The sequence below is a fragment of the Anabrus simplex genome, chromosome 2 (genome assembly GCF_040414725.1).
Source record: "Anabrus simplex isolate iqAnaSimp1 chromosome 2, ASM4041472v1, whole genome shotgun sequence".
Taxonomy (NCBI): domain Eukaryota; kingdom Metazoa; phylum Arthropoda; class Insecta; order Orthoptera; family Tettigoniidae; genus Anabrus; species Anabrus simplex.
Genome location: NC_090266.1, coordinates 640,146,632 through 640,166,314, shown reverse-complemented (window position 1 = coordinate 640,166,314; position 19,683 = coordinate 640,146,632). Strand labels below are relative to the sequence as shown.

At 39.0% G+C, this 19,683-nt stretch overlaps 1 protein-coding gene across 1 annotated transcript in view; it reads right to left on the bottom strand.

Annotated features, from left to right (window-relative positions):
- The window catches only part of nSyb (neuronal Synaptobrevin), a 163,477-nt gene that overhangs the window by 80,349 nt on the left and 63,445 nt on the right, over positions 1 to 19,683 (bottom strand). Inside the window, exon 2 of the mRNA XM_067139288.2 lies at positions 16,455 to 16,596. Coding sequence (XP_066995389.1) covers positions 16,455 to 16,596 — 142 coding nt within the window. The remainder of the gene's footprint in view (positions 1 to 16,454; positions 16,597 to 19,683) is intronic.

The following is a 19,683-nucleotide window of genomic DNA, read 5'->3' as shown; positions in this document are numbered from 1 at the left end:
ATTTACGTAGGCTCAAGCTTCTCCCTTTCGCCAAGGCACCTCTTGCTTCTGCTTTCTCTCTCCAAGCCGTATTTTCACTTCGTTTATGTGCACTTGTCACATCTTGTGCTCCTCCCCCCCCCCCCACATTTACTCCCTGTATCTTCCTTTCTTCTCTCACACTGGCCTCCGTCCTCAGCTCCTTAAATATTGCCCTGGTCTCCCTCCTCATCTCAATTGCTGCTTCCCTGGCTCCTTCTATGATCGATTCGAAGATAGCATGTGCGTCCTTCTCTGCCCTGTTAATTTCTTCTTGCTGCAAGCTCTGTTCAATGCCCTATTTTCCTTGGTTTTTCATTATCCCCATGCCCGTCATCACCAACTTTACTGTCTCTAACTTGCATTTCTTCCACTCTCTTCCCCACTACCACTTCGTTCTTAATATTCTCTTCCATTTCCCGTAATTTCATCACTGTCCAAAATCTGGTCCATTGTCCATTGGTTACCACTAACAGACGACCCTTAATGTAGGCTCTTAACTCTTGCAATTTAGCCCTGACCAAATGTTTCTTCAGAGTGTTTATATTCTTAATCCCTTCTCTTCCCATGTCTCTTTTAATCCGCATATTATCCGCGCCTCTTATCAATATTTCCGCCATCAGGGCGGAGAACAACTTCACTTTTATCGGCCTATTACTCCGTACTTTACCTATCCTTTCCACATCGTCAGTATCAACTTCACTAAACTTTCATCATTTTCTGTATGACTTCCACCACTTTGTAAATTGTTAGCACTTTGTCTTCTCCTTTCTCTTCCGACACTCCATATATAAATAAGCATTTCTTCCTGCGTTCTTGGCTACCGTCTTCTATTTCTGCCTTCAGCTTCGCCATCTCTTCCTCCATCTACCTTATTTTCACCTTAAGTGATATTTCTCTCTCGTTAGTTTCCACTTTGTTCATAGTTTCGTCTGTTTTTCCCTGTATCCAACGCCTCACATTTTCAAATTTTTTCACTTGTTCCTTCAGCATACTTTTAATCTGCTCAAACGGGCATACTTCTTCCACAACTTCTTTAACCACTCTTCTTATGACCTCCACGTCTTCCCAGCTCATGTTGCCACTGGAAGTCGGGACGGGGTTTATTTCCACACCCCCTATAGCTAGCAGTACCATAATCACCGCTGCCACCAGTAACATCTCACCCATCATTCTTGTTTCTACTTTACCTCCTTCACTCATTACTGTTTCCTTTTTCCGTCTTCCCTGCCATCTTCCGATCCCTACCCGATATTGATCCACACCAATCATCTTCCTCTTCCCCCCGTCTTTTCTTCCACTCACCGATCACACTCCACTCCCGCTCTACCGGCACACTCAACTCAGCACGTTCGTTCCCGATCGCTGACTAGGTTAGACTGATATTATATTATATTATATTATATTATATTATATTATATTATATTATATTATATTATATTATATTATATTATAAAATACAGACAGAAAGATGATTTTATATAAATGTAGAACATAAGCACATTATTTGAAGTAAGACATATTTTGTTGTTCCTGGAAATTCAGGTAGGCCTATTACATTGACAACTTTTTGCCTTCTGATGAAGACTTCGATCAGCCTGAGTTTGTGCAGTACTTTCCCATCTGGATCTTCGTATCTTCTAATAATAATAATGTTATTTGCTTTACGTCCCACTAACAACTTTTACGGTTTTTGGATACTCCGAGGTGCCGGAATTTAGTCCCGAAGGAGTTCTTTTACGTGCCAATTAATCTACCGACACAAGGCTGACGTATTTAAGCACCTTCAAATACCACCGGACTGAGCCAGGATCGAACCTGCCAATTTGGGGTCAGAAGGCGAGCGCCTCAACCGTCTGAGCCGCTCAGCCCGGCTTCTTATCTTCTACAGCCACACACCGTGTAATACAAATACCGTAAGAAGATAGTGGGACACGACTACTTCCGTGGCAGACCTGAGCATGGTTTCTAAATCGCCCGGTTGTGCTGCATTTAAAGTCCCGGGACACATGTATCTATTCCACTCTAAATCAGCAAGAAAGCAAGCATGTTTGCGGTTTTCCCTGTTATCTAGATCTTAGCCTCTAGTTTAAATGGGATCCAAATCAAAGGGACGTAACTTTTCATTACCTAGGATTCGAACCGTGGCTGCTTTGCCTGAGACGATGTCAAGTACCTATCAACTCTGCAGTACAATTCATCAAATAAACGAAGAATTGTTGACCCGAATTACCTAATAATAATAATAATAATAATAATAATAATAATAATAATAATAATAATAATAGAGGTTTTCTAACGAATCTCAAGACATTCAAGCACTCTGATATGGAAAAATGACCAAGATGCATTTTGAACTCGCGTTCTAACCAGCTACGAAGTACCACGTGGACATACACTGGTTCATTCTTCCGCTCTCTTTACTGCTTTATGGCAGTCACTTCCGTTCATTGTCGATACCGGCCTACTCACGAAGTTATTGCCTTCAGTAACACCCTTCTTCTACAAGACAGAGTTCACTTGAATAGTAACTGGTTGTTGAGAACGACTTCTTTGCAGTTTTCATTTGATGCTTATTATCAGTCCGTAAATGTCCCACACCTTCAGGAAATACGCCCCTGTGCACCTGTGCAATTTATGACACTCATGAATGACTCTTCAAACTCGAAATAAGAAAACAGGCTCATTTCAAGTTATCTGCGTGCTCTATAGCTTAATAAAACTTTACATGCTCTATGCAAGGCGGATTTTGGGGGTAGACTGACAACGCTGCAAACCAAGGGCCCTCGCCACAAGAAATAAAATCTGAAATGAAGTACGAAAACCAATAATAGTGTACAAACTTAATCATATCGATAAAGTGTTCACAGTTAAAGAAAGTATTAAGGAATTATTCGGGCAATTCGTCTCTAACAGTTTTAGAACTCCCTTCACGGTCTGTTTGGTAACCTCTTCAGCTTAGGGGCCCGCACACTCTAAATCCTGTTCTGGGTGTATGAACGTATGTTGAGTTCTTGGACCTGTAGGGAAATGAGGATTGATTTACTTTCCATTGCTTTCCTCTCGATCCAGAAAGTCCTATTACATACCAGTCGACCAACTCCACTGAAATACATACAGCAACCGAGTGACATCTTCACATCATTTATCACGGAGGTCGGCTAAATACGGAATGGTACTACAAGCGCATGACCATACAGTAGGGGCTGGCTGGCCCCCTGCGGCCTGGAGTCGCCTCGCTGAAGCGATGCATGACGTCATCAGCTAGACAGTACTGGCACTGCCTTCGTGAAGTACAGGCCGTACTGTAGCAAGCGCGAGAAAGCGATCATCTGGTCGTTAGGGGGGAAGTTTAGCACATAATTAGTTGAGTTACATGTGAATTCTTCACTGTTTTGTTGAAATTTTTAACTTTGGCCGCTTGTTTACTCAGATATATATCAGTCTGAATCGTTATCGACTGTATTATTAAGTGAAAAGTCCTCAATTAGTGAAGAAAACTTAGTGTGAGCACGCATTCATGTGAGGCTATAGGTGTGTATTACCCAGTTTCCTGAAGAGTAAGTCCTGAGGGAAATAAGAGTGTCTCGTCCAGATAGTGAGTTAAAATGTCTTATGTCAAAAATATGGATAACATTAGATATATTTTATGTAATCAGACTTACGGCTTATTTGAATTCGGTGTATCTGAAAATTCAAGTCCAATTTTGTGCATTTTACCATTTTAGGTAGAAATGTATTGTGAAATAACACTGCTGAGATTTTCCCTAACAAATTTCATTTCATAGGCAATGGAACAGGGTTATTCCATGAAAACTGAATATGAAAATAATTGTATAGGCATTATTTGCTGTTTAAAAATCTACATTTTTGAAACAATAACTGAATTTCATGACAGTGACAGTAAATGTTTTGTTATTGTTGGAGGTGTAGTTTACTCGTCATCTTTCTTGCAGGTACTGAATTGGTGGTACAGAAATAATTTACATTTGTAGTATATTGTATTGATTGCTTGTTTTCTATCAGTGTGTATGATGTGAACGTTACAGTCGACTAGAAAATGGATAGAAATCGCAAGAATATATCTCAGAGTGTTAGCCTGTACTCACGGAAACAAACGGATATACGCGAGAAATAGAACGTTACGGGGAACGTTATGTCAGAACTAACAAGTATTTATGAATAGTTTTTGGTTTTATAAAGTGTTAACAGTTTCTTAAGTAATTTGAGCGAGTGTATTATTCAAGCGGAGCGGATGCGTATCGCCTCCAAGTCCCACCCAAAGCATGACGTCATCAGAGCTACAGTACGGCCTGTACATCACGAACGCATTGGTACTGGGCAGAGCTTCCGTAAGCGAGGTATAATGCTTTCTAGTCTGGTTTAATTCGTGCTATTGCCACATCATACTACTATACTAAAAACGAATTATGATACCAAAGCCTTCATTCTAAAAGCTGTTTAAACAAGGTGTTCAGAAATATACCGTACAGCGCGTTGTCCTTCGTTCCATTTTACAGAGAGGAAAGAAGGATCAAGTTCGTGGCACAGTTTAATTTCGCCAGTGCCTATCTTCAACACATCAATCACAGTTCCCGAATTAACCTCTGTACCATCCCCTCATCCAAAAACTGGTGATATAGTGCGGCATGTCCGCAATAACCCATACCTTCCTTTCAGCGTCTGCAGGATTCATAAAGATGTGCTCTCTGTTGATATCTCGAGTTCCTTCCACAGTCTCCCGCATCCTCCTAAATCAGAAACAGTGGAGATTCTACAGCGGGAATGATCTTGAAAAGTAATGATCGATTCATAGTATTATCGAAAAAAAAATACATACGCTGTTTCCAGTGAGCGCACAGTCCTCTGATTAGTGCTTCCTGAACTTTCGAATGGGAACCAGGAACGTTTTTCCTTTACACTTGCTCTATGTCGCACCAAAACAGATAGGTCTTATGGCAACGATGGGATAGGAAAGGGCTAGGAGTGGGAAGCAAGCGACCCAGGCCTTAATTGAACGGTGTGAAAATGGGAAACCAAGGAAATAATTTTCAGGGATGCCGACAGTGGAGTTCGAACCGACTGTCTCCAGAATACAAACTGACAGCTACGTGACCTAAACACCGCAGCCACTTAAAGTAAGAAAAAACTCGTTTAGCTGCCTTGGAAAGACTGGAAAATGCAAAGAAATCACGCACAAAATATCTCCACTCAACAAGTGAATGAGAGCTGCAACAGATATCACAGAAGTAACAGAATTGGCTGGAAATGTCTGAGTAGAACATGAACATGGGCTAAATCGAAATTATAAATTAAGAACGAAATCAATTAGCTGCTTAATTCTCTGTAACGTATTTTTTTGGAAGCTGGAGGAGGCCTAAGTCATACTATCACTGGGGGCACATTTCTTATAATCGTAAGTAAACTCAGGCGGACATTTATGAAACGTAATTCTTAGGTAATTCCCGTCAGTTTCTCTAATATTAGCTGACAGTTACTGAGGAAAAATTAGATATGTTCGTGTTCGAATAAAAACCGAAATTATTTCAAAATATTTATACGTAACTTAGGTCTGTGTAAATAATGGGGGAGGTATTGCGCAGATAAAATTGAATTATAACACAGTATTACTAATATTTATGATGAAATGAAATGAAATTGCGTATGGCTTTTAGTGCCGGGAGTGTCCGAGGACATTTTCGGTTCGCCAGATGAGGTCATTTGATTTAACACCCGTAGGCGACCTGCGCGTCGTGATGAGGATGAAATTATGATGAAAACGACACATACACCCAGCCCCCGTACCAGCGAAATTAATCAATGATGGTTAAAATTCCCGAGCCTGCCGGGAATCGAAACCGGAACCCCTGTGACCAAAGGCCAGCACGCTAACCATGGAGCCGGACATATTTATGATATATGGTATTCATAAGATTATTATGTTCTTCGATATATTTATTCCATTAAAGTACTTATTATAAAATGAAATGAAATGAAATGTCGTATGGCTTTTAGTGCCGGGATATACCAGGACGGGTTCGGCTCGCCGGGTGCAGGTCTTTCTGTTTGACGTCCCTAGGCGAACTGCGCGTCGTGATGAGGATGAAATGATGGTGAAGACAACACATACCTCCAGCACCCGTGCCATTGGAATTAACCAATTAAGGTTAAAATCCCGACCAGGCCGGGAATCGAACCCGGGACCCTCTGAACCGAAAGCCACTGACCGTTCAGCCAACGAGGACTTCTTATGATAACATACAACAATTAATTTCAAGTTAATTTTTCGACAATGTGGAGATTGTACGTGATTCCGATTAAGAAATCTATATAAAATAAAATAAGAGTTTTGTCTGTACATTGCTCAGAATTTGAAAAGAATGGTATTTCTGTATCGGTCATGTCCACAGTAACAAGGAAATGCAGTTTTTACTTTTCCGTAATTTCTGTTTGTCTGTCTGTCTGTCTGTCTGTCTGTCTGTCTGTCTGTCTGTCTGTCTGTCTGTCTGTCTGTCTGTCTGTCTGTCTGTCTGTCTGTCTGTATGTATGTATGTATGTATGTACACGCATCACTAGCAAACAGCTGAAGAAAATTTAATAAAAATCGGTATGCAAAGTTGGAGAATAAGTCGCTACAATCTAGGCCATAAATAATTTTATTCACGCTGATTGAAATGGTAGTTTAGGGGAAGGCCTAAAATTTAATTTTCAAATATTTATGTTAATGGTGGTTCTATCTTAATGAAAACTAGTATGCAAATTTGGGAAATATGTTTCGACAATCTAGGCTATAAATAATTTTGTTCACGCTGAGGGAAATGAGGGTTTAGGGGAAGGCCAAAAATTTAATTCTTAAATATTCACCTTATTATTGGTCAAATCTCATTGAAAATGTGTATGCAAAGTCGGAGAATGAGCCGCTAAAATCTAGTCTATACATAATTTTATGCACGCTCAGTGAAATGGTAGTTTGGGGGAAGGCCTAAAATTTAATTCTCAAATACTTATATTATTAGTGGTCGTATCGATAAATACCACATAACGAAAGTTATATAGAATTAAATTTCCGACTAATTATGTCGTATATATTTTTACCGTACCGGCTATGATAACACAGATATTCATGAATTTGTATTGTTGTTGCTAAGTCCATATAAACTCCGAGCCACGAGAAAATGGGTTAACAGGATTTAATGAAAATCGGTATATAGAGACGGGGAATAAGAAACTACAGTTTAAGCTATAGACAATTTCATTCAAACTGGATTAAAATGTAGTTTAGGGGAAGGCGCCTAAAATTAAATTTTTAAATACCTATGTTATTGGTCCTATCGAAAAGTACTATATAACAAAAGTTACAGGGAATACAGTTTCCGATCATGTATATTTTATTCAGTTTTACCGTACCGACTATGATGGGAGTGGTATTTCAGAGTCGGAAGGAAACTACATGTGAAGGCCTACAATATCGAAAGCGCATAACATTGGTGAACAATAACATTACATTGACCATTGTTTGTGGCGCTGTTCTTCGTCTTTTATGCTGCTGCTCAACTCCGATAGATGGGATTACTTATGCGTACCGAGTATAATAGCCTGACTAATTACTGGCGGAAAATAGCCGGGGATTTTGAAAACTTTCTTCTTTAGCATACCATTCCTCTGGTTCATACATCTATGTATATAAAATAAGAGTTTTGTCGGTACATTGCTCAGAATTTAAAAAGGATGGTATATCTGTATCTGTCATGTCCAAAGTATCAAGGAAATGCACTTTTTCATTTTCCGTAATTTCTGTCTGTCTGTCTGTCTGTCTGTCTGTCTGTCTGTCTGTCTGTCTGTCTCTCTGTCTGTCTGTCTGTCTGTCTGTCTGTCTGTCTGTCTGTCTGTCTGTCTGTCTGTCTGTATGTACTGTATGTATGTATGTATGTATGTATGTATGTATGTATGTATGTATGTATGTATTGTACCCGGATGATATAGGCCCTAGTTTCATGATTTGATTTTTATAAGATAAATACAGATATATAGGAATATTAAATGGAATACAGTGTCAGTTTTGTGTGGACGGGAGGATTTCAACATAAGCTAGACATATCGCGACTGTCCGTCACCACAGTTAAGCTTGTCATTATGGGGAGAATGTTTCTTGGTCAGAATCTAAGAGGATTAAATCTAGAGCTCACAACAGCAGAATAATGACTACAAGGAAGTGAAAGAGTAGGTATTTCGGAACAATGGCAAGCAGGTGCAGCACCAATACCGAGAATATGACGTACCATTATTTTCCACTGCCTCAAGGCATTTTGTGTTGTCAGGTTGCAAGGAAGAGATTTTAAACTAACCGATGCGGTGTTGACCAATAGAAAAATTTATCATAGGCCCGCAGATAAACCAACATAAGAAAAGCTCAGAGTGAACTCCAGTTAGCTTCTCCGATAACAATAATTAAATTATTCCAACCACATAATTGAATAGAGGGTATTTTTGGGATATCATTCCCATGTTGATTAATTGTAATCGTAATAAATTAAAGTAATGAATTCGTGGAAATGACCCACGCTATCTCGCCATTGGTCAAGATGAGCACGCCATCAGGGACGCCGAGTTAGCGCGCGAAAGGTGGAGGACAGGAATTAAGTGATATTTCCATGATCACCGAACGATACGAGTTCAGAATACGACACATGAATGTGTATCGCCAGTTTATTAAGTAGGATAAACAAGGGATCAAAATCCACCTGCATATGCCAATTTAGGATAACCAACCCCCCTCCCTTTGAGATGACCGCGGATGACCCCGGCGGGAAACCATGTCGTCCATAAATAACCAGTAGTGGGACCTCACATCAATCAGTTCTTACCAGTAACCAGTTCTTACCAGTCACCAGTCGTCATCGGTCACCAGTCGTGTCAGTCGTATGAATTAGTTGAGACTCTGACACGCTGACTCTGTAAGTCAGTACCTCGGGACGCATTCGAAGTCAGTTAGAGCTGAAAGTGCGTGAGTTGTTAGGAGAATGAAGACGAACAGTGAGATTATCCATAGTACCGAGTGTAAATAATCAGTACAACTGTATGTTGAATTTAATAAATGTCATGTGATTAAATAATAAATAATTAACGGAACGCCGATAGTACCTTTGGAAGGCAGTGTGCGGAGCCTGAAGTAAATACCTCAAGATAGACGGTGAATAACTATCCGACCAGGGAACTATAGGAGCTAGCGATTATCAAGACGGCTTAGAAATAAACGAGGAAGTGCCGGTTGAAGACGCGATACTCGCCGGTTCAAATGAAAGACACTTCTACGTAATGTGTCACGACGTGTGTTTCGGGCTTATATGAAGAATATATTGTGCGAGTGTCAGGGGTCTAGGCGCACCTATAAGTATTTTTATTAGTATTCTTGTATAAAATAGTGTAAATTATTTAATAAGGTGTTAATCATGGGTAATCGCACAGAAGTGTTTTGCTGTGTTAATTTTATATTGTGCGACATGATGGACGAGTAAATCACCATGGGGCCGTGAGGCCTATCTCGCGCTACGAGACAATGGAATTCTACATAGGAATGAGTACACAAATTTAATATTTGGGGATGTTATCGCGACTAAACGGGGTCCAGTGAAGATTAATTATGGTTACTTAACATGGTCCGCCTCCCGAGTCCATGATTTTATTTTTTTGTTAGACGGACGAACTAATTTATAATAACGTAATAATGGGTTAGATTAATTAATTTGAGTATTTGTTTGTTGTATATAATGTAAATATGGGATATATTTCTTTCAATTCATGCATGCTGTTTGTAATACTTTGATAAGTTCATTTCAAGTGTTAAATTCCTTTTTGTGCTAACCCATTTATTTGATTTCAATCACTGCGGTGATTATTTGTATGTTAGTTAGGAATATTTTCTACCAGATAGCCAGATTATGAAAGTGCCAGAGGATGTAAAATTTGTGTTGCGTACGGAAGGTCATTAAAATAATAATAATAATAATAATAATAAATATTTGAAGAAGAAGAAGAAGAAGAATTTTTAAAAATATTTTGGACATAATAATGATGTTGGGAGTTGAAATGAAAAATTTGAGATTTTTAACTAATAATAATAATAATAATAATAATAATAATAATAATAATGATAATAATATTTGAAGGAGGAGAAGAAGAATAAAAACGAAGCTACTTTTTTTATGAAAATAATAAGAGCGAGAAGTTGAAGTATTATAGCAAGGATGATTACGGGTTACGATAATCACGATTTCTACTAATAATAATAATGTTCCATCTGCTATGGGCGTTTGTAAGTTCTATATAATAATAATAATGATCGGTGTGTTTGCGAGAAAATAATAATAATAATGTTTGTGAGTTGGCAAAGGAAAGTAAATTAATTATAATAATATTTGTGCGTTTGCAAGTTAAAGTATAATAATAATAATAATGACAGTGCTTCGTGAGTTAGCTAGTGCAAATAATAATCAATGTGGAGATGACATGTAGCGTTAAAGACTTTCATTCGCGTAATCAGTTTGATTTTACGTAAATTTTGATTTCACGTTTTTGGACTTTATTTTAACCATTAAAATTTGTTTAAAAGCGATAGAGGCACGTGAATTAGAATGGTCACGATATGTTAAAAGCCCAGAGTGGTTTGAGCCCATATTTAGAGTTGGAAGTCATGAGGGACGAATATCCGGCGTGAAATAAATTGAGCCGTATTGTTTGTAATGATGAAATAGATGAATCTCAAGGCCTAAGATGATATAAAATGCATATTCCGGTGTTATTAGTGGCAGAATCCACGCACCGAGGATTAATTTATGAATTAAATGTTTGAAGAGTTCCGATAAAAGGAAATGGACTTCATATTGGAAGGAATAGTTTAGCAATCGCCGGCATTGGAGGTATTTGCCCAGCCGCGATGTGCCATAGGTTGTGAGATGTGTCTTGGGAGGACGTGTGTCCCCATATAAATTAACGGCAGTACGAAACTGAAGGTACGGTCCCGGATACCGTGTTGTCCCGACCGATATAAAGCAGATCTTAGTGGTTCATAACGGGATTTAACATATGTGACTAAATTCTAAAGAGTGGAAATTAAAATATCATCTTTCCATTTTTAATAATAATAATAATAATAATAATAATAATAATAATAATCATACTCCAAGTGAATCTTGTCTTAAATCAATTACTTAGTGCCAAAGTGGACTGAAATTGTAAAGGTTTACGCATTTAACCATAAATATCGCTAACGGTAGTGTAAACGTGAAATAATAATAATAATAATAATAATAATAATAATAATAATGAAAAGTTGAAGAGGCAGAAGATGAAGAACTTGCAATAGTATTTGAGAATAATAATTATGATGAAAGGAAGTTAAGATATTTAAAGGGCGATGATTAATTGTTACGAATATCATAATAATAATAATAATAATAATAATAATAATAATAATAATATTTATTAGGAAGCTGATCATTAAATTGTGTGGATAAATTACGAGGAAGAACGACCCTTCGTTTGAAACGTCGGCAAGGGTTGGCATATAATCATCCCGGATGACAAATGATAATAATCAAATATAGGATTATAATTGAAATTAATGATAATAATAAAATGATTTATGGTAATCACAGAATATGATAATGATCAGATAAAAAATGGTAATGATATTATTTAATAATCATAGGAGGATATGATAGGGACAGTCGTCCTGTGTCGAACTGCTCAGAACCAGATGGGTTTTCACGGCGAGATTGTTAGTGGTAGATACGTAAATAACCCACGGACGGCATATGTCTTCATGATCAGAGCATAGTAATGAACCTTTCCGTACGTCTTGTCGTATTGACAAGTGTAAATATTAAAATAGGCTTTGAGTTAATGAACTCTACCTGGCGTGTTTGTGAATCTGGAAATAATAGGCTAGAGTTTGTCCGTACTATAAATTCCCGTTTTTCGAGGCGATAACATTTCCACGGTGGGTGTCCGGCTCACCAGAATGTACATACCGGAAGTGTCTCATGTCCAAACGGAACGAGGAGATGACGGTAAAAATTTACTGTCATGCCTTCGTCTCCGAAAGAAGATCTCCAGCGGTGAAACGTCCACTCATACGGATGTGAATTCGATACCCAGTAACCAATTGGGGCGAATTCACCAGATGTTTACACTACCAGAGTAGTGAGGTAAATCCAAGTAGTATGTCCTTTATTTTTCAGGATGGAAGTGTCCCATTGTAATAATTGTCATCATGTGTAGTATGCAAATAAGTGAATAAATTGCTCCTCATTGCAATTTCAATAGGAAACAGTTTCCATATCTTTTTTATTGTAGTTAGTCCAGTATGTCCATGGAATTTAAGTTGTCACTTCCCAGTCCTATTGTGGAGTCAAAAATTTGTATCCATGAATGAGTCGTCCCCCGTAACCTTAATTTGCATGCCCCGTTCATCCCTGTGTTCATTTGATGCGCCGATATATAATTTGATTTTCTTTATATAAATTTTTTTATCGTTTTCGAACTGATCACCCCTGAGATAAATGCTAGTCTGGGACTCAGGAAGTGAGCGGGTGCAGTATGTATGTTCACGCATCACGAGAAAACGCTTAAAGAGAATTTAATGAAAATCGGTATGTAGTGTTCGGGAATAAGTCGCTACAATCTAGGCCATGAATAATCTTATTGACGCTGAGAGAAATGGTAGTTTATGGGAAGGCCTAAACTTAAATTCTCAAATTTTTATTTTATTAATGATCATATCTTAATGAAAATCGGTATGCAAAGTCGGGAAGTAAGTCGCTACAACCTAAGCCATAAATAATTTTATTCACGCTGAGTGGAGTGGTAATTTAAGGGACGGCCTAAAATTTAATTCTCAAATAATTGCATTATTAGTAGTCCTACCGACAAATACTACATTGCTGAAGTTATATAGTATTACATTTCTGATCTTTCATGTCTTATACATATTTACCGTACCGACTATGATAACAGAGATATTCACGAATTTGGATTTTTGTTGTTAAGCCCATATCAACGCCGAGCCACGAGAAAATGGGTAAACAGAATTTAATGAAAATCGGTATATAGAGTTGGGGAATAAGAAACTAGAGTCTACACTATAAACAATTTCGTAAGGCGCCCTAATATCACAGAGTCCAAAGAAAACTAAATGTGAAGGCCTACAATACAGAAAAGTCATAACATTGAACAACAATAACATTACATTGACCATTGTTTGTTGTGATGTGCTTTGTGTTTCTGTTGCCAGTCATGTCCGATAGATGGGATTACTGCTGTATACCGAGTATTTTTTAAATTTGCTTTAGGCTACATCGCACCGGCACAGATAGGTATTATGGCGACGATGGGATAGGAAAGGGCTAGGAGTGGAAAGGAGGCGGTCCTGGCGTTAATTACGGTACAGCCCCAGTATTTGCATGGTGTAAAAATGGGAGACCACGAAGAACCATCTTTAGGGCCATCGACAGTGGTTTTCGAACCCACTACCTCCCGGAAGGCAAACTCACAGCTGCGTGTCCCTAACCGCACGGCCAACTCGCCCGGTCGTACCCCGTATAACAGCCTGCCTGAATATCGGCGGGAAGTAGTGAGGAGTTAGATAACTTTCTTCTTGAGCATGCCATTCCTCTGGTTCATAAATGTTCTGATACTACTGGTACGTAATAAACTGTTTCATCATAGCATTCGACCTATTCGATCCCTACTCTGAGGCACTGGCGGGAATGAACAGTGTGCATATTTAACGGAATAATGGCGGACGAGTGTTCACAGCTGTCTGCGACTTAGTCATTCCAGGTCTGGAACTTTGGATTGTTAGATCGGCAACGTAGTACTGTTCGTTAAAAGTGAGAAAATGTGCGGTTTTCCATTTGATCGAGTATTTTGTAAGATAACATTGCTTTTAATCGCTACACTCCTACTTACGTTTTTGTAATGACCTATGTTGACTTCAATTAGGGAAACCACAAGGCAGTCTTTCTGTGAATCCTGTAGCGGAGCACGAGTACATCAGCTAGTCATGAATAAGTTTTTCTTCTGAATAAATTAATTTAAAAATATTTGCTATCCATTGTTACAAATATGTCATATCAACAAATAAAGGATCATAACAATTAAGAGGATACACTGAACTTTTGAGATCAAGGTGAGGAAGCTCAGTAGAACCATGTTTATCCTGACTGCTTATTTAGATAACGTATCTACATTAAACACACTCTTAAAATTAATAATTTCTACATCCAAGATGAAAACCTTAAGAGGACTCCATTGACAAATTCTTTAATTAAGACAATAACTCTAAAATACTCTTGAAATACTCTGAAATTGAGCTCACCGGACAAAAAAATAGTCACCCCTGGAGAAATTATTACAAGGACCATTTAATACTGTGTAATTCCGCCTCTGGACTTGATAATCGCTTGGTTTCGGTTAGGAAGTGAGTCCACGTGTTTTTGCAGGTACATCGCATCTAGGTTAACCCACTCGCTGAGGATTTCATCGCGCAATTTCACCAAATTGCGAGGATGCTCATGTCGGCGTTTACTCGCTGTTCCAACATGCCCCACAGATTTTCAGTGGGGTTCAAGTCAGGTGATTTTGAAGGCCAATCGAGATGTAATAGGGCGGGGAGTGTTCATAAAACTAGTCACGTATGTGTCCAGCCTGATGAACTTTGCTGTTGTCATCTTGAAAAATCGGGATATCAGTAACATACTCACCATGCAGATGTCAACTGAAAGGCAACACCTGAAAATCCAGAATGTTTAAACAAACATGTTGGTTCATATTAGTGGTCGCCTCAGTGAGCAAGCCTAATCCAAAGCATCACAGACCCTCCTTAGGCTTGAACCTGACCTTGCACACATCCAGAATGAAATGCTTCATTAGGTCTTCGGTGTACACGACGACGTGCGTCATTGGAATACCACATTACGTTCCGCCAGTTTCATGATTTCTAGCCCATTGAAGACACGCCGCTTTATGTGCCTGTATGAGCAATGGCCTCTTGCGAAGTGACCGAACCCAAATATTCATTGCATGCAATTCTCGTCGCAATGTTCTCTCGCTATCAATTGGGATAGATTTTCATTCACTGGTTGCAGCAATTCATGTCGGGTTTGCAAGCGATTTTGATTCACAATCCGTGAATCGCGCCTCCGGCCCTCTCAGTCAGGATCTTTTACCGACCACAATTCTGACGTCGTGTTTTGTGGCCACGTGTATCACACCACTGGTTGTAGAAACGTTGAACAGGCCAACAACTTACGCACCATATGGCCATGGGCACGGCCAAACACGATTGCTACTTTTTTCCACTCTGTCACATCCTTTGATGTACTGTCCGCTTAAAACATCATGTCTCACTGATCGCTACTGCCTCAAGAGGCAGTGCCCGTGCGGTTGAGCACGGCACTCGTTCGCTGTACAGGCTTAACGAATTCTGTATGCGTCGCATTATGGTGACTAATTTTTTGTCCGATGAGCTTATTTTCAGCTTCAATTAAAATTAATTCTTCTTTGAATTTAAGATTTTAATTTTTCGACGAAATCTCTTGATGCAAAACAACAACTTTAAACTTGCTTCTTTATTATGCTTATCTAATGGGCGTGAGTTCGTGAATTCGAGACCAGACAGCACTTGGGCGCTGAAAGAGTGAAAGAAAAAAATTCACAGACTTCTTATGATCTACAGTAAGAAGTAATTGAATTTGGATTTATACTCTAGAGATTTTATTTTCAATTATTGTTATATTTAGGTACATTTCTTACTCTGTGCTGTTCATAAATTTGTAAAAGTGTATAATTTATATAAACATTGTTTTTTAATGTCGTAAACGAATTTTCGGATTATTCAGATTTTCGATCATTTGGATCAAATCTGGTCCCGTTCGAATTGGAAAAATGGGGTTCTATTGTTCTCATAATAAAATTACATTTTTTTTTAGCACAATTCGGTTTGTCCAGGCATTACTGGTGTAATGAAATTAAAATCCACAGCCTGTTACCAGTCATTCGACCGGCTCAGGAATGGAATGAATGAAGTCCCCATCTAGCGGTGAGGATAGGAATTATGCCGGCTGCCGAAGCCTGTCGCACTCTTCTGGGCCAATGATTAATGACTGATAGATGAAATGAAATGATATTGGAGAGTGTTGCTTGAATGAATTATGACAGGGAAAATCGGAGTACCAGGAGAAAAATCTGTCACGCCTCCGCTTTGTCCAGCACAAATCTACATGGAGCGACCGGGATTTGAACCACGGAATCCAGCGGTGAGAGGTCGGCGTGCTGCCGCCTGAGCCACGGAGGCCCTACTGGTGTAATAAAAGGTCTAAATTAAAACTAATAATGCACTATTCTAACTTCTAGAACCATGTCACTTGTTCGCTTACCTCATCAACTTGGGCCTGCGTCTGTTGTAATCTCTTCTGGGCTGCAATTTGTTGTGGGGTGCGTGGACCCCCGACAATGGCACCGTCTTCTCCAGTTGTGAGGCCGGCTCCACTGGGCGAGGCTGGGGCACCTTCAGCGGCCCTGAAACCATACACAGTACTAGTGTTGCATAGGCACAAAGATGTGAACACATTGCAAAGCCAGGAAGAACGATTATTATTATTATTATTATTATTATTATTATTATTATTATTATTATTATTATTATTATTATTATTATTATTATTATTGGGTTTACGTTCCACTAACTACGTTTATATTTTCAGAGACGCCGAGATGCCGGAAATGTACCGCAGGAATTCTGGCGGATGTGAATTTCTTCAAATAACAAATCAAGGCTCACAAAGCTAGAGCTATAATGCTGTAGCATCTGAGCCAATCAGCTTAGCGAAGCTTATTAATTTTTAAAATTAAGATGTGATTTGCAATATGTTGAGTACGCTGACACGAGGATGCATCTAGATGATGTCTCAGTACCTTTTAATGCTGCGAGGACGATAAGAAAAAGTACAAGACACACATTTTAGGTTTCCATGTACCCCTTAGTCTTCACCCAGGTCAAAACTGCCAATCTCTATCTTCAACTAGTCAGAATGTATCTGAGGTGAAGAAAAGTTAGGTGAGGTAACCTGCACTTACAGTTAATTGTAAACAACTTTCTGTAAGTAGTTTATTAACCTTGTTAGATGTGAAAGAAGACCATCTGGCCTTAAATGTGCCAGAATAAGTAAATCTATATCTATCTATATATATATAAAATAAGAGTTTTGTCTGTACATTGCTCAGAATTTGAAAATAATGGTATTTCTGTATCGGTCATGTCCATAGTAACAAGAAAGTGCACTTTTTACTTTTCCGTAATGTCTGTCTGTCTGTCTGTCTGTCTGTCTGTCTGTCTGTCTGTCTGTCTGTCTGTCTGTCTGTACACGCATCACGAGAAAACGGTTGAAGAGAATTTAATGAAAATTGGTATGTGAAGTCGGGGGATGAGCCTCTACAATCTAGGCTATAAATCACTTTACTTACGCTGAGTGAAATGGTAGTTTAGGGGAAAGCCTAAAATTGAATTCTCAACTATTTATGTTATTAGTGGTCTAATGCAAATCGGTATGTGGAGTCGGGGAATGAGCCTCTACAATCTAGGCTATAAATCATTTTACTCACGCTGAGTGAAATGGTAGTTTTGGGGAAGGCCTAAAATTTAATTCTCAAATATTGTTATTAGTAGTCCTATCTTGATGAAAATCGGTATGCAAAGTCAGGAAATAAGTCGCTATAGTCTAGGCTGTAAATTATTTTATTCATGCTGAGTGAAATGGTAGTTCAGGGGAAGGCCTAACATGTAATTCTCAAATATTTCTTATTAGAGGTGTAATCGATGAATGCTACATAACTAAGGTTATATAGTATTAAATTTCCTATTATTCATGTCTTATACATTGTTACCGTACTGGCTATGATCACAGAGATATTCATGAATTTGTATTTTTGTTACTAAGTACATATCAGCGCCGACTAACGAGAAAATGGGTAAAACGTATTTAATGAAAATCGGTATGTAAAGTCGGAGAATAAGAAACTACAGTTTATGGTATAAAATATTTTACAAATCACAGAGTCGAAAGAAAACTAAATGTGAAGGCCTACAATATAGAAAGTTCATAACATTGATCAACAATAACATTACATTGACCATTGTTTGTCGTGATGTGCTTTGTGTCTTCAGTTTCCCCTCATCTCCGGTAGATAGGATTACTGCTGCGTACAGAGTATTTTTTTATTTGATTTACGTTGCACCGACATAGATAGGTTGTATGGCGACGATGGGATAGGAAAGGGTTGGAAGTGCCTTAGGCCTTAATTAAGGTACAGGCCCAGCATTTGACTGGTGTGAAAGTGGGAAACCACGGAATACCATCTTCAGCGCTGCCAGCAATGGGGTTCGAATCTACTATCTCTTGGATGCAAGCTCACAGCTGCGCACCGCTAACCACACGGTCAACTCGCCCAGTCGTACAGAGTGTAACAGCCTGTCTGAATATTGATGGAAAGTAGCTGGGGAGTTAGATAACTTTCTTCTTTAGCATGCCATTCCCCTGGTTTATAAATTTTCTGATACTACTGGTACGTAACACACTGGATCATCATAGCGTTCGAGCTATTCAATCCCTACTCTGAGGCACTGATTGGAATGAACAGTGTGCATATTTAGCGGAATAATGGCAGATAAGTGTTCATGGCAATCTGCGTCCTGGTCATCCCAGCTCTGGAACTGCCGTGCGTGTAGAGGTGCGCGGCTGTGAGCTTGCATCCGGGAGATAGTGGGTTCGAATCCCACTATCGGCAACCCTGAAAATGGTTTTCCGTGGTTTCCCATTTTCACACCAGGCAAATGCTGGGGCTGTACCTTAATTAAGGCCACGGCCGCTTCCTTCCAACTCCTAGGCCTTTCCTATCCCACCGTCGCCATAAGACCTATCTGTGTCGGTGCGACGTAAAGCCCCTAGCAAAAAAAAAGCTCTGGAACTTTGGACTATTAGATTGGCACCGCAATCTAACCGCAGCACTGTTCGTTAAAAGTGATAAAACGTGCGGCTTTCCATTTGATCGAGTATTTTATATGATAGCATTGCTTTTAATCGCTACATTCATACTTACGATTTTGTAATGACCTATGTTGATTTCAGGTTAGGAAAACCACAAAGTCAGTCTTTCTGAGAATCCCGTAGCGAAGCACGGGTACATCAGCTAGTAATTAATAATTCAATCAATAATAGTTTCATGCCTACGGTCTAAGTAATATGTGCTTGTTACTGGTAGTTTCCAGTTTACCTATCAGTACTGTAACTGGCTTACTAACAAGAATCATTCTCAGCGAGGGAATGAATCACTGTTCAAATTTATTCACTTTTCGATATTTATCGTAATTAGCCAAGTACGGAAAGAACCGTTAAAAACATCCGTTAGAGGAAGTAATATTCATATTGCCAGCAGGCTTGCCATGTCTGAACTTACGAACTGATACTAAGAAATAAACTTTCTTTCTTCAGCTCGGGGTTGGAGTCACCCAGGTTCTTTATGGTTTCAGCCGGGGGTTTAAGGCCGGACGTCCTCCCTGAAGCCACGTGAATTTTTAGATGGAAATCTCCACCCAGGATCGACCGAGAT